The 12,638-nt window shown below is 50.6% G+C and overlaps 1 protein-coding gene across 2 annotated transcripts in view; it reads left to right on the forward strand.

The window, feature by feature from the left end:
• Positions 1 to 12,638, forward strand: part of POLR2A (RNA polymerase II subunit A) — a 42,159-nt gene that overhangs the window by 8,706 nt on the left and 20,815 nt on the right. For both annotated transcript variants that reach the window (XM_060256692.1, XM_060256693.1), the window contains exons 5-12: positions 740 to 1,021; positions 3,433 to 3,594; positions 4,806 to 5,026; positions 5,113 to 5,245; positions 7,214 to 7,338; positions 9,055 to 9,265; positions 10,603 to 10,812; positions 11,717 to 11,885. In XM_060256692.1, coding sequence (XP_060112675.1) covers positions 740 to 1,021; positions 3,433 to 3,594; positions 4,806 to 5,026; positions 5,113 to 5,245; positions 7,214 to 7,338; positions 9,055 to 9,265; positions 10,603 to 10,812; positions 11,717 to 11,885 — 1,513 coding nt within the window. The remainder of the gene's footprint in view (positions 1 to 739; positions 1,022 to 3,432; positions 3,595 to 4,805; positions 5,027 to 5,112; positions 5,246 to 7,213; positions 7,339 to 9,054; positions 9,266 to 10,602; positions 10,813 to 11,716; positions 11,886 to 12,638) is intronic.

Below are 12,638 nucleotides of genomic sequence, written 5' to 3' on the forward strand. Positions count from 1 at the left end.
AGTGGGAGTGGGGCTGTTCATACACTTTTTAATTTTCTTGTTTAATACTTCTAATCTTTGTGGTTGTCTTTCTTGGTAATGGCCAGAAACACGTTAAGAAAACGTTCTTATAAGAGGGAGCATTGCGTGCCTTTCTCTCAAATCGATTTTTATTGGCCAGTTCCTTAACTAATAATTCTTGCACTAGGTTACATTAGCGTGCAATTATCTATTTTGTATTTTTAGTAGAACAGAGAACGTGTGCGGATTGATTCCTTTAGGATTGCCATAATATTTTAGTGATGAATCTCAGATTTAATCCTTCCTGTGTGATGAATTCTTCCATGTGAGGAAAGGAAAGGTCCCCTGTGCAAGCACCAGTCGTTTCCGACTCTGGGGTGACGTTGCTCTCACAACGTTTTCATGGCAGACTTTTTACGGGGTGGTTTGCCACTGCCTTCCCCAGCAAGCTGGGGACTCCTTTTACCGACATCGGAAGGATGGAAGGCTGAGTCAACCTCGAGCTGACAACCTGAAAACCCAACTACCACTGGGGATCGAACTCAGGTCGTGAGCAGAGCTTAGGACTGCAGTACTGCAGCTTTAACACTCTGCGCCACAGGGCTTTAAGAGTAGAACCTTAAAAGAGACTCCAAAACTGAACTGAAATTTATCAGCCTGAGGTCAAATGTATGGGTTGCCCTGGGGGCAGGCTGTGACTTCCTGAATGCCCACATGGGTTTTTCTTCTCTTTCTTCAGGGTCATGGCGGCTGTGGGCGCTACCAGCCAAGGATTCGGCGTTCAGGCTTGGAGCTCTATGCCGAGTGGAAGCACGTGAATGAGGATTCCCAGGAGAAGAAGATCCTCCTGAGCCCGGAGCGGGTCCACGAGATCTTCAAGCGCATCTCCGACGAAGAGTGTTTCATTCTCGGCATGGACCCCAAATACGCCCGGCCTGAGTGGATGATCTGCACCGTGCTCCCGGTCCCACCACTGTCTGTCCGGCCTGCCGTCGTCATGCAAGGCTCTGCCAGGAACCAGGTAGGAGGCCAGGCGGGGCTTGAGAACAGAAGGAGCCCGGCGGACAGCCGTTACTTTAAGGCCTACTAAACACCTTGTTAGATCGGGGAAGTTAAGCAGGGTCGGCCCTGGCTAGTACTTGAAGGAGATACTGGATTTATATCCCGCCCTCCACTCCAGAGAGTCTCAGAGCGGCTCACAATCTCCTTTCCCTTCCTCCCCCACAACAGACACCCTGTGAGGTAGATGAAGATATTGGATTTATATCCCGCCCTCCACTCTGGAGAGTCTCAGAGCGGCTCACAATCTCCTTCACCTTCCTCCCCCACAACAGACACCCGGTGAAGTAGATGAAGATATTGGATTTATATCCCGCCCTCCACTCCGAAGAGTCTCAGAGCGGCTCACAATCTCCTTTACCTTCCTCCCCAACAACAGACACCCTGTGAGGTAGATGAAGATATTGGATTTATATCCCGCCCTCCACTCCGAAGAGTCTCAGAGCAGCTCACAATCTCCCTTCCCTTCCCCTCCCCCACAACAGACACCCTGTGAGGAAGATGAAGATATTGGATTTATATCCCACCCTCCACTCCAAAGAGTCTCAGAGCAGCTCACAATCTCCTTTCCCTTCCTCCCCCACAAGAGACACCCTATGAGGTAGATGAAGATATTGGATTTATATCCCGCCCTCCACTCCGAAGAGACTCAGAGCGGCTCACAATCTCCTTTCCCTTCCTCCCTCACAACTGACACCCTGTGAGGTGGGTGGGGCTGGAGAGGGCTCTCACAACAGCTGCCCTTTCAAGGACAACCTCTGCCAGAGCTCTGGCTGACCCAAGGCCATTCCAGCAGCTGCAAGTGGAGGAGTGGGGAAGCAGACCCGGTTCTCCCAGATAAGAGTCCACATACTTCACCACTACAGCAAACTGGCTCTACTTGAATGGGAGACTACACAGAGGCAGGCGACAGCAATCCACCTCTGAATGTCTCTTGCCTTGAAAACTCCTGCCAGATCGTGGAATGTCAGTTGCAAATCTGACAGCATTTTCCACCACTAAATGTAGATTGTAGTCAGGGCACAAGGACATTGAGTTGCTAATAAATGAAACTTGATACGCAAATTGCATCTTCCTTGGTGGTGGGAAGTGTCCGCATGTCGCAGCTGACTCATGGGAAGGAGGAGAAGACTTCAGATTTATACCCCGCTCTTTCCTCTGAATCAGAGTCTCAGAGCGGCCTACAATCTCCTTTCCCTTCCTCCCCCACAACAGACACCCAGTGAGGTGGGTGGGGCTGGAGAGTGGGCTCTCACAGCAGCTGCCCTTTCAAGGACAACCTCTCCCAGAGCTCTGGCTGACCCAAGGCCATTCCAGCAGCTGCAAGTGGAGGAGCGTGGAATCAAACCCAGTTCTCCCAGATAAGAGTCCGCACACTTAACCACTGTACCAAACTGGCTCTTGCCTGTAGGGTTTCCAAGCAAGAGACAATTGAAAGTAGTTTGCGTTTGCCTGCCTCTCCATAGTGACCCTGGACTTCCTTGTTGGTGGTCTCATAAGAACAGAAGAGAAGCCCTGTTGGATCAGGCCAATGGCCCAACCAGTCCAACAATTTGTGTCACATAAGAGAAGCCCTGTTGGATCAGGACAATGGCCCATGCAGTCCAAAGCTCTGTGTCACATAAGAACATAAGAGAAGCCCTGTTGGATCAGGACAATGGCCCATCCAGTCCAAAGCTCTGTGTCACATAAGAACATAACAGAAGTCCTGTTGTATCAGGCCAGTCGCCCATCCAGTCCAACACTGTGTCACATAAGAACATGAGAAGCGATGTTGGATCAGGCCAATGGCCCATCCATTCCAGCACTCTGTGTCACATAAGAACATAAGAGAAGCCCTGTTGGATCAGGCCAGTGGCCCCTCCAGTCCAACACTCTGTGTCACATAAGAACATAAGAGAAGCCCTGTTGGATCAGGCCAGTGGCCCATCCAGTCCAACACTCTGAGTCACATAGTGGCCAAAAAACCCAAGTGCCATCAGGAGGTCCACCAGTGGGGCCAGGACACCAGAAGCCCTCCCACTGTGGCCCTACCAAGAATACAGAGCATCACTGCCCCAGACAGAGTTCCAACAATACGCCGTGGCTAAGAGCCAGCGATGGACCTCTACTCCACCCAAGTACTATCCACAGCTGACCCTGCCTGGCTTCTGAGATCTAAGGAAATTGGGGTAGGCGGGGCCCTCCAGGCCGGGGACAATCTTGTTTCGGTATTTTTCTTAGTTGTGACCTTCAGATCTCAATAGTTCTGTGGCTTGGCCATGCGGGTGGGGGAGGAAGCCTTGGGTTGCATGGCCACGACCCACCCATAACTGACCCGAACCCTGCTCTCAACCCCCCCCCCCCAACCCTGCTCTCACCCCCCCCCCCCAGGACGATTTGACTCACAAACTGGCTGACATTGTGAAGATCAACAACCAGCTGCGGAGGAATGAGCAGAACGGGGCGGCCGCCCACGTAATTGCAGAGGACGTGAAACTGCTGCAGTTCCACGTGGCCACGATGGTGGACAACGAGCTGCCGGGGCTCCCTCGGGTAAGTGCTGCGGACCCCCAGGCCAGAGAATGCGGCGCTGCGGCTGCTTTAGAAGAATTGCAGATTTGTACCCCGCCCTTCTCCCTGAATCAGAGACTCAGAGCGGCTCACCATCTCCTACGTCTTGTCCCCCCACAACAGGCACCCTGTGAGATTTTCTTGCGGCTCTTCACAACCTGCCTTAGGTTTTATCGTCCTGAATAGTGTAGCTCAGTCTGCAGACTTGGTCACTGCACTGCTCAGTCCCAATTCCAAATCCTTCCTGGGCAAATTAATTAGCCCCGATCCCAATAATGGTCCTTGTGTGACCCTGTTGCTCTCATTTCTCCATTTATTTCTATTCTGTTTCTGGTCATTTAAGCAACTTTTTTCTACGGGAGGACTTGTTCTGTTATCCTGTGGCTACTGTGATTACTAAAGAGCAGGGGGGGAGGGGCAGGAATGCAGTTGCAGCTGGCTTTGCACCAGGGGGTGTGGCCTAATATGCAAATGAGTTCCTCCTGGGCTTTTTCTACGACAAAGGCCCTGCTAAGGAGTCTTTGCTAAGATATATTGTTGGAAGTTCCTCTTTAAGTTTTAAATATAACCGAATCAAAAGGAATGAACCGTTAGAAGAAGAAGAAAATGATGATGATATTGGATTTATATCCCGCCCTCCGCTCCAAAGAGTCTCAGAGCGGCTCACAATCTCCTTTCCCTTCCTCCCCCACAACAGACACCCTGTGAGGTGGGTGGGGCTGAGAGAGTTCTCACAGCATCTGCCCTTTCAAGGACAACCTCTGCCAGAGCTATGGCTCATCCAAGGCCATTCCAGCAGGTGCAAGTGGAAGAGTGGGGAATCAAACCCGGTTCTCCCAGATAAGACTGTAGATTTATACCCCACCATTCCCTCTGAATTAGAATCTCAGAGCATCTTACAATCTCCTTTATCTTCTCCCCCCACAACAGACACCCTGTGAGGTGGGTGGGGCTGAGAGAGCTCTCACAGAAGCTCCTCTTTCAAGGACAACCACTGTGAGAGCCATGGCTAACCCAAGGCCGTTTCAGCAGCTGCAAGTGGAGGAGTGGGGAATCAGACCCAGTTCTCCCAGATAAGAGTCTGTGCACTTAACCACTAAACCAAACTGGCTTTCCAGTTGTTAGAGTCATGCTTTGTCAGAGGCTGCTGATTTGCTCTTGACCGGCTCTGTACCTGCCTCTCCGTCTTGTAGGCGATGCAGAAATCAGGGAGGCCTCTGAAGTCCCTGAAGCAGAGGCTGAAGGGGAAGGAGGGGCGCGTACGAGGGAACCTGATGGGGAAGCGAGTGGATTTCTCTGCCCGGACGGTCATCACGCCAGATCCCAACCTGTCGATCGATCAGGTGGGCGTGCCCCGCTCCATTGCAGCCAACATGACCTTTGCTGAGATTGTGACGCCCTTCAACATCGACAGGTGAGGCATCTCCGAGACTGGTGACAACCTGGTGCTGCACCTCTTGCAGCCTGCCTGTCTGCTGTAACGCCTCTTGATCCTTCTAGGCTGCAGGAGTTGGTGCGCAGAGGGAACAGCCAGTATCCTGGAGCAAAGTACATCATCCGGGACAATGGGGACAGGATCGACCTTCGTTTCCACCCGAAGCCCAGTGACCTCCACCTTCAGATAGGCTACAAGGTCAGTGCAGGGCAGCAGTTTTGGGCCCCAGGTGGGAACTGAGTGGGAGTTTCAGTAGGTGCCAGATAAGTGGAAGAAGAGGAAGAAGAATTGCAGATTTATACCCCGCCCTTTTCTCTGAATCAGAGACTCAGAGCAGCTTAGAATCTCCTATATCTTCTCCCCCCACAACAGACACGCTGTGAGGTGGGTGGGCCTGAGAGGACTCTCACAGCAGCTACCCTTTCAAGGACAACCTCTGCCAGAGCTCTGGCTGACCCAAGGCCATGCTAGCAGGTGCAAGTGGAGGAGTGGGGAATCAAACCCGTTTCTCCCAGATAAGAGTCCGTACACTTAACCACTACACCAAACTGGCTCTCACAATCTCCTTTACCTTCCTCCCCCACAACAGACACCCTGTGAGGTGGCTGGGGCTGAGAGGGCTCTCCCAGAAGCTGCCCTTTTAAGGACAGAGACTCAGAGAGGCCTGCAATCTCCTTTGCCTTCCTCCCCCACAACAGACACCCTGTTAGGTGGGTAGGGCTGGAGAGGGCTCTCACAGCAGCTGCCCTTTCAAGGACAACCTCTGCCAGAGCTCTGGCTGACCCAAGGCCATGCTAGCAGGTGCAAGTGGAGGAGTGGGGAATCAAACCCGGTTCTCCCAGATAAGAGTCCGCACACTTAACCACTACACCAAACTGGCTCTCACAATCTCCTTTACCTTCCTCCCCCACAACAGACACCCTGTGAGGTGGCTGGGGCTGAGAGGGCTCTCCCAGAAGCTGCCCTTTTAAGGACAGAGACTCAGAGAGGCCTGCAATCTCCTTTGCCTTCCTCCCCCACAACAGACACCCTGTTAGGTGGGTGGGGCTGAGAGGGCTTTCACAGCAGCTGCCCTTTCAAGGGCAGCCTCTGCCAGAGCTATGGCTGACCCAAGGCCATTCCAGCAGGTGCAAGTGGAGGAGTGGGGAATCAGACCCAGTTCTCCCAGATAAGAGAGCTCTGGCTGACCCAAGGCCATTCCAGCAGCTGCAAGTGGAGGAGTGGGGAATCAAACCCCATTCTCCCAGGTAAGAGAGCTCTGGCTGACCCAGGGCCATTCCAGCAGGTGCAGGTGAAGGAGTGGGGAATCAAATCCACTTCTCCCAGATAAGAGTCTACACACTTAACCACTACACCAAACTGGCTGTTCTGGCCTTAACCTTTGAGTGTTTTGTCAGCAAAGAGAGAAGGTTTTATAGAGGATGGCAGAGAGATGTGTTGGTAATAAAGGGAGGCAGCTTTTTAAAACCTACAAAAAGAGTGTAAAAAGCCGAAGGGAAAAAGAACAAGCCAATGATCAAAATCTACTTAGGAAACACATACGATTGCACGTGTGAAATCTTCTTTGAATGAATGAATGTTACATATTTTTCCAAATCTGAAACGTTTTTCTTTTTTTCATGAAACCACCAATAAAATTAAGATCTGAAGATAACTAGTTTCTCTCTGAGAGGTTCTCACAAGGTTTTCTGGCAAGTCGTGGTTGGCTTTGCTTGAATCCTGGTGTGTGTTTTTCTCCCATGCAGTTCCGTTGGTTTTCTAAACAGTTTTTAGTATATGTATTGGTTATTTTTTCCCTGTTTAGAGCTATGTTTTTGCCACTTGACAGCATTCAAAGGCATGTTGTACATTGGCCTTGGCTGTTTTGAAATGCAGCCTTTCCATTCCTGTGGCATTTGAGTGGCTCACAGCAGGATGCCCAAAATGGCTTGCTTTAAATTGAATGGATTAAAGTTGGTACAACGGCTGGGTGTCCTTGTCTTCCTTTGTTTCTGTTGCTCTCTGTGCATGTCGATGACATGTTATAAATACGTCGTCAACACAGCGTTGGCCAGGAGTGGATTGTGAGTCCCTTTGAGTTTAGCTTGACAAACGAGCCCGTGTCTTCACTGTCCCTGTGTCTGTACCTGGCCTCTGAAGTAAGCGGCCATGCTTATCATCTTCCAGGTGGAGCGGCACATGTGCGACGGGGACATTGTCATTTTCAACCGGCAGCCCACCTTGCATAAGATGTCCATGATGGGGCACAGGGTCCGGATCCTGCCCTGGTCAACTTTCCGTCTCAATCTCAGGTGAAGCAAAGATGCTCTTTTCCGTTCACCTTTGTACCAACTTTTTTTGGAGGAAGTGGAGAAGGGGGATCGGGGATTTCTCAAAGAACAACTTGGGAATCTTGAGACCAAGTGAACAGCTAGATTTGAGTTCAGTCGCAGCTTAAGAGACCCGACACAATTGTGTTGGGGAGTGTAAGGCTTCCAGAGTCAAAGGTTTGTATCTTCCAAACGGAACAATAAACATATGAAGCTGCTTTGTATTGAATCGGACCCCCGCCCCCCGGGTCTGTCAAAGTCAGTATTGTCTTCTCAGACTGGCAGCATCTCTCCAGGGTCTCAAGCTGAGGTTTTTCACGCCTACTTGCCTGGATGCTTTTTAGTTAGAGATGCCGGGGATTGAACCTGGGACCTGATTACCAAGCAGATGCTCTACCACTGCGCCACCCTCCCTCCCTTGACCAGCAGTGGCTCTCCAGGGTCTCAAGCTGAGGTTTTTCACGCCTGTTTGCCTGGACCCTTTTAGTTGGAGATGCCAGGGATTGAACCTGGGACCTTCTGCTTACCAAGCAGATGCTCTACCACTGAGCCACCGTCCCTCCCCTTAAGCCAGTACTGTCTACTCAGACTGGCAGCGGCTCTCCAGGGTCTCAAGCTGAGGTTTTTCACACCTATTCGCTTGGACCCTTTTTTGGAGATGCCAGGGATTGAACTTTCATCTTGAAAGCTTATACCCCCCCCCCCCAAATTTTGTTGGTCTCTAAAGCCCTACTAGACTGTTAACTGCGGGCCAATGTGTCTGCTTTCTAAAACTATCTTCAAAGAGACCCAAGCGGTTGAAAAAAAAATTTTTTTTCTTAACAAGCTGAATGGAAATTTGGGAGCAGATCGTTTTAACTTGCTGTCTGGTGTTTGGCTCAGTACAGCCAGGATGTCTCTCTACTCCAGTTGTGGTCTCTGATGCAAAGTTCAGCATTGGAAGGAATTCCCTATCTGGCTGTTACGCAGCCTCCCATTATGCTGCATCGGTAGGAACACGTCTGCAAAAGTGAATGCCTGCAAAATGTTTGCCCAGCATGCACGCATACGAGAGCAATGTTGTGCCTGAGAGCTACAGCACAGAGAAAGGAAGCTCCTTTCAGAGCTGAATGCTCCCCTTTCTGATTGTTAGTATCGCGGATAAATCAGATTATAGCCTGCCAGGAAGTGCATCCTTCAAAAGAGCATCCCAGCCAGGGCTTCCACACACTCAGAGTCATGTTCCACTCAGTGCTGCGTCCCACTGAAGGAAGCTGCATCTTTGTCAGCATTTGCACTCAGAGCACGGCACCAAGGAAATATTCCAGGTGCTTTGCATGCAGAACGTCCAAGTTTCCTGACGCCTTGGAGGCAGTGTTGAGGCAGGTGGGGAATGGCCTAACTGGTTCTATCCAGGGCAAGTGAGCCCCCCCCCCCCCCCCAGGAGCTTCGGGTGCGGATTTGAGCTACACGGGTTTTGTGGGTGGCTGTGGGGGGGAGGCAGCCGGTTCCAGTAAATCTCTGTGAAGTCAGGCATCAGAACATACCTTGAATACTCAAATTAGCATGCCTCTGCCTTACTGGCTGGTCCTTTTTAACTGGAGATGCTGGGTATTGAACCTGGGACTTTTTGCATACACTCTACCGCCACGTCGCAGCCTCCGCTTGCTGGCCTTTGGCCAGAGCTCTGCCTTTGACAGTTTCCTTCCCTCCCGACAGTGTGACCACCCCTTACAACGCTGACTTTGACGGCGATGAGATGAACCTCCATCTCCCCCAGTCCCTGGAGACGCGGGCTGAGATCCAGGAGTTGGCCATGGTTCCCCGTATGATCGTCACCCCACAGTCCAACAGGCCAGTCATGGGAATCGTGCAGGACACCCTGACCGCCGTCCGCAAGTTCACAAAGAGAGACGTCTTCCTAGAGAGGGTGAGTGGGAGAGGGGAGGCATCTCCAGAGGTGGTGGGTAGATGCACGGTCCTGTTGGCAGAGAGACCACGGTTCCCGGCTTCTCCGGAAAGTTGCTTGTTTAAACAGTAACGGGAAGAAAGAATGTGTGTTTTGTTCTTTTTTTTTTTGCTTTTGTTTTATTTGCTTTTTACAGTTGTTAGGTTTTTTTAAGAAAAGTATATTTTTATGATATTCTCGCCGAGATGCAAAATGGATTTGTTTCTGTTAAAGTAGAGTAAGCACGTGGTGGAGTGGAATAAGTCAGTAGTACAAAGCAACAGAATGGGACAAGTCCTGGGACGCGATGCGCGCATGATAAGCAGTGCAGAAAGTGGGTTACAAATTTATTATAGTTCAGGGTAAGACCTCACCTGGAGTCTTGTGTTCAGTTTTGGGCACCACGTTTTAAGAAGCATAGAGATAAGGTGGAACGGGTCCAGAGGAGGGCGACGAAGATGGTGAGGGGTTTGGAGACCGAGTCCTATGAGGAAAGGTTGAAGGAGCTGGGCATGTTTAGCCTGGAGAGGAGGTGTCTGAGAGGTGATATGATCACCATCTTCAAGTATTTGAAGGGCTGTCCTACAGAGGATGGGGTGGAATTGTTTTCTGTGGCCCCAGAAGGTTAGACCAGAATCAATGTGTTAAAATTAAATCAAAAGACTTTCCGGCTCAACATTAGGAAGAACTTCCTGACTGTTAGAATGGTTCCTCAGTGGAACAGGCTTCCTCGGGAGGTGGTGGACTCTTCTTCCTTGGAGGTTTTTCAACAGAGGCTAGATGGCCATCTGACAGCAATGAAGATCCTGTGAATTTAGGGGGGAGGTGTTTGTAAGTTTCCTGCATGCTGCAGGGGGTTGGACTAGATGACCCCAGAGGTCCCTTCCATCTTTGATTCTGTGATTAACTTCCTGACCATTAGAGTGGTTCCTCAGTGGAACAGGCTTCCTCGGGAGATGGTGGACTCACCTTCCTTGGAGGTTTTTCAACAGAGGCTAGATGGCCATCTGACAGCGATGAAGATCCTGTGAATTTAGGGGGGAGATGTTTGTGAGTTTCCTGCATGCTGCAGGGGGTTGGACTAGATGACCCTAGAGGTCCCTTCCAACTCTGTGATTCTAGGGTAGAGTTGCGAAGCACTCATGAGTGAGGGTCTTTCCAGAATGCTACCCTCTGGAGCAAGCCCCTGTCACCAGATCCCGTGCATTGCAGCATCAACACAGTAGTTCTCGGGCAGTCTGGCAATCTCAAACTCGGAGGGGGATGGAGACATTGTGTGTTCAGCTCTTTGCCCTTTAGAACGCCCTCTTTTTCTTCAGGGGGAGGTGATGAACCTCTTAATGTTCCTTTCCACGTGGGACGGCAAAGTGCCCCAGCCGGCCATCCTGAAGCCCCGCCCCCTCTGGACCGGGAAGCAGATCTTCTCCTTGATCATCCCGGGCCACATCAACTGCATCCGGACGCACAGCACCCACCCGGACGATGAAGACAGCGGGCCTTACAAACACATCTCTCCTGGGGACACCAAGGTAGTGCCCTGGGCCGCCCTTGGGAAGGTGGCTGGGGACAGGGTGGGTGTGGGGGGAACACCCTTTGCTCCTGTGCAGCACCCTCTAATGTTGGGTCATGTCCTGGGCTCCTGGAACAGTGGGTTCCCAGAATTTTTTTTGCCGCATTTATACCCCACATTTCTTTCCAAAGTGGCTTACTTTATTCTTCTCCATTTTATTCTCACAAAATCCCGTGAGGTGGGTTAGGCAGAGAGGGTGCGATTGGCCCAAGGTCAGCCAGTGGGGATACGAACCTGGGTCGAAATGTGACAGTTTAGTAAACATCAAGAAACACCAGATGGACGGGCCAAGGTGGAGGGAGGTGGACTTTGCTGGCTAGGCTTAATGGAGGAACACGCTTTGGAAAGGGATGCCAGAGGAAACAAAAAAATCTTCATCTGCTGGCAGAGGCCACCAATAAAGGGAGACAAAAGAATCTCCGGGGGGGTGGGGGGAGAGTTCAAAGTTTGGTCCCACAACTGAGAAGGCCCTGTCTCGGGTTGCCACCTGTCTAATCAGCCACACTGTTTTTCAGCAGAGAGCCATTGGGCTGGCTTAGACGAGGGACGTATCTAAGTTTGGATCTCCACAGAACTTACTGAGTGATTTCAGGTCGTTCAGTTTGCTCTTGAACTTAACGTGCTTCCCAGAGGGTGGTGGTGAAGGGAAAACGATGGGACAAGGCCATCCAAGTACACTTCTTTAAGCTCCTTGGAGGAAGGGGTGTGTGGACTAAATGGAAGGGAATGGACGAAAGGAGAACTGGCCTTCGTGCCCCGTCTCTGGAAGACCTGTACAGCATGGCACCCAGCAGCAGCCATGGAAGATCTTCCTTTGTGAGTCTGTATCAACAGTCGCCCGCCTTCCGTTTCTTCCTCTGCAGGTCATTGTGGAAAATGGGGAGCTGATCATGGGGATCTTGTGCAAGAAGTCGCTGGGAACCTCGGCCGGCTCTCTGGTCCACATCTCCTACCTGGAGATGGGCCACGACACCACTCGCCTCTTCTACAGCAACATCCAGACCGTCATCAACAACTGGCTGCTCATTGAAGGTAAAGTTTGGTAGCGATGGTATAGCCTCGGGGCTTTGATGAGTTCGTGTTCTGAAATTTTGAATGACGCCAATGAGAAAGAATACAGTTTAGTACATCTTTTGGAACGAGGAACACAGGTTTTGTGAATTGTATAGCTTTAAATTTGAAGATTGAGTTTGTATAAACATTCCTTTCGAGTTGGTTTCACTGTAGAAGGGGCCCAAAATGAGAGAGCCATTACCTAGGGTCCTCATGTGTTTCTTCTTGATTCTTCTGATTTATAATTGATGTTTTGGACACTTATCTGAGGACTTTTCTGTGTTCTTTTTGGTGATTTTCCCCATTGTGATTGGAATTTATTCTCACAGTTTTTGTCAGTTTTAAAACCCTTAGATATTGCGTATCTTTAAGAACATAAGAGAAGCCATGTTGGATCAGGCCAGTGGGCCATCCAATCCAACACTCTGTGTCACATAAGAACCTAAGAGAAGCCATGTTGGATCAGGCCAGTGGCCCATCCAGTCCAAAACTTGGTGTCACATAAGAGAAGCCATGTTGGATCAGGTCAATGGCCCATCCAGTCCAACACTCTGTGTCACATAAGAACCTAAGAGAAGCCATGTTGGATCAGGCCAGTGGCCCATCCAGTCCAACACTTGATGTCACATAAGAACATAAGAGAAGCCATGTTGGATCAGGTCAATGGCCCATCCAGTCCAACACTCTGTGTCACATAAGAACATAAGAAAAGACATGTTGGATCAGGTCAGT

This window comes from Heteronotia binoei, chromosome 15 (assembly GCF_032191835.1).
Source record: "Heteronotia binoei isolate CCM8104 ecotype False Entrance Well chromosome 15, APGP_CSIRO_Hbin_v1, whole genome shotgun sequence".
NCBI lineage: Eukaryota > Metazoa > Chordata > Lepidosauria > Squamata > Gekkonidae > Heteronotia > Heteronotia binoei.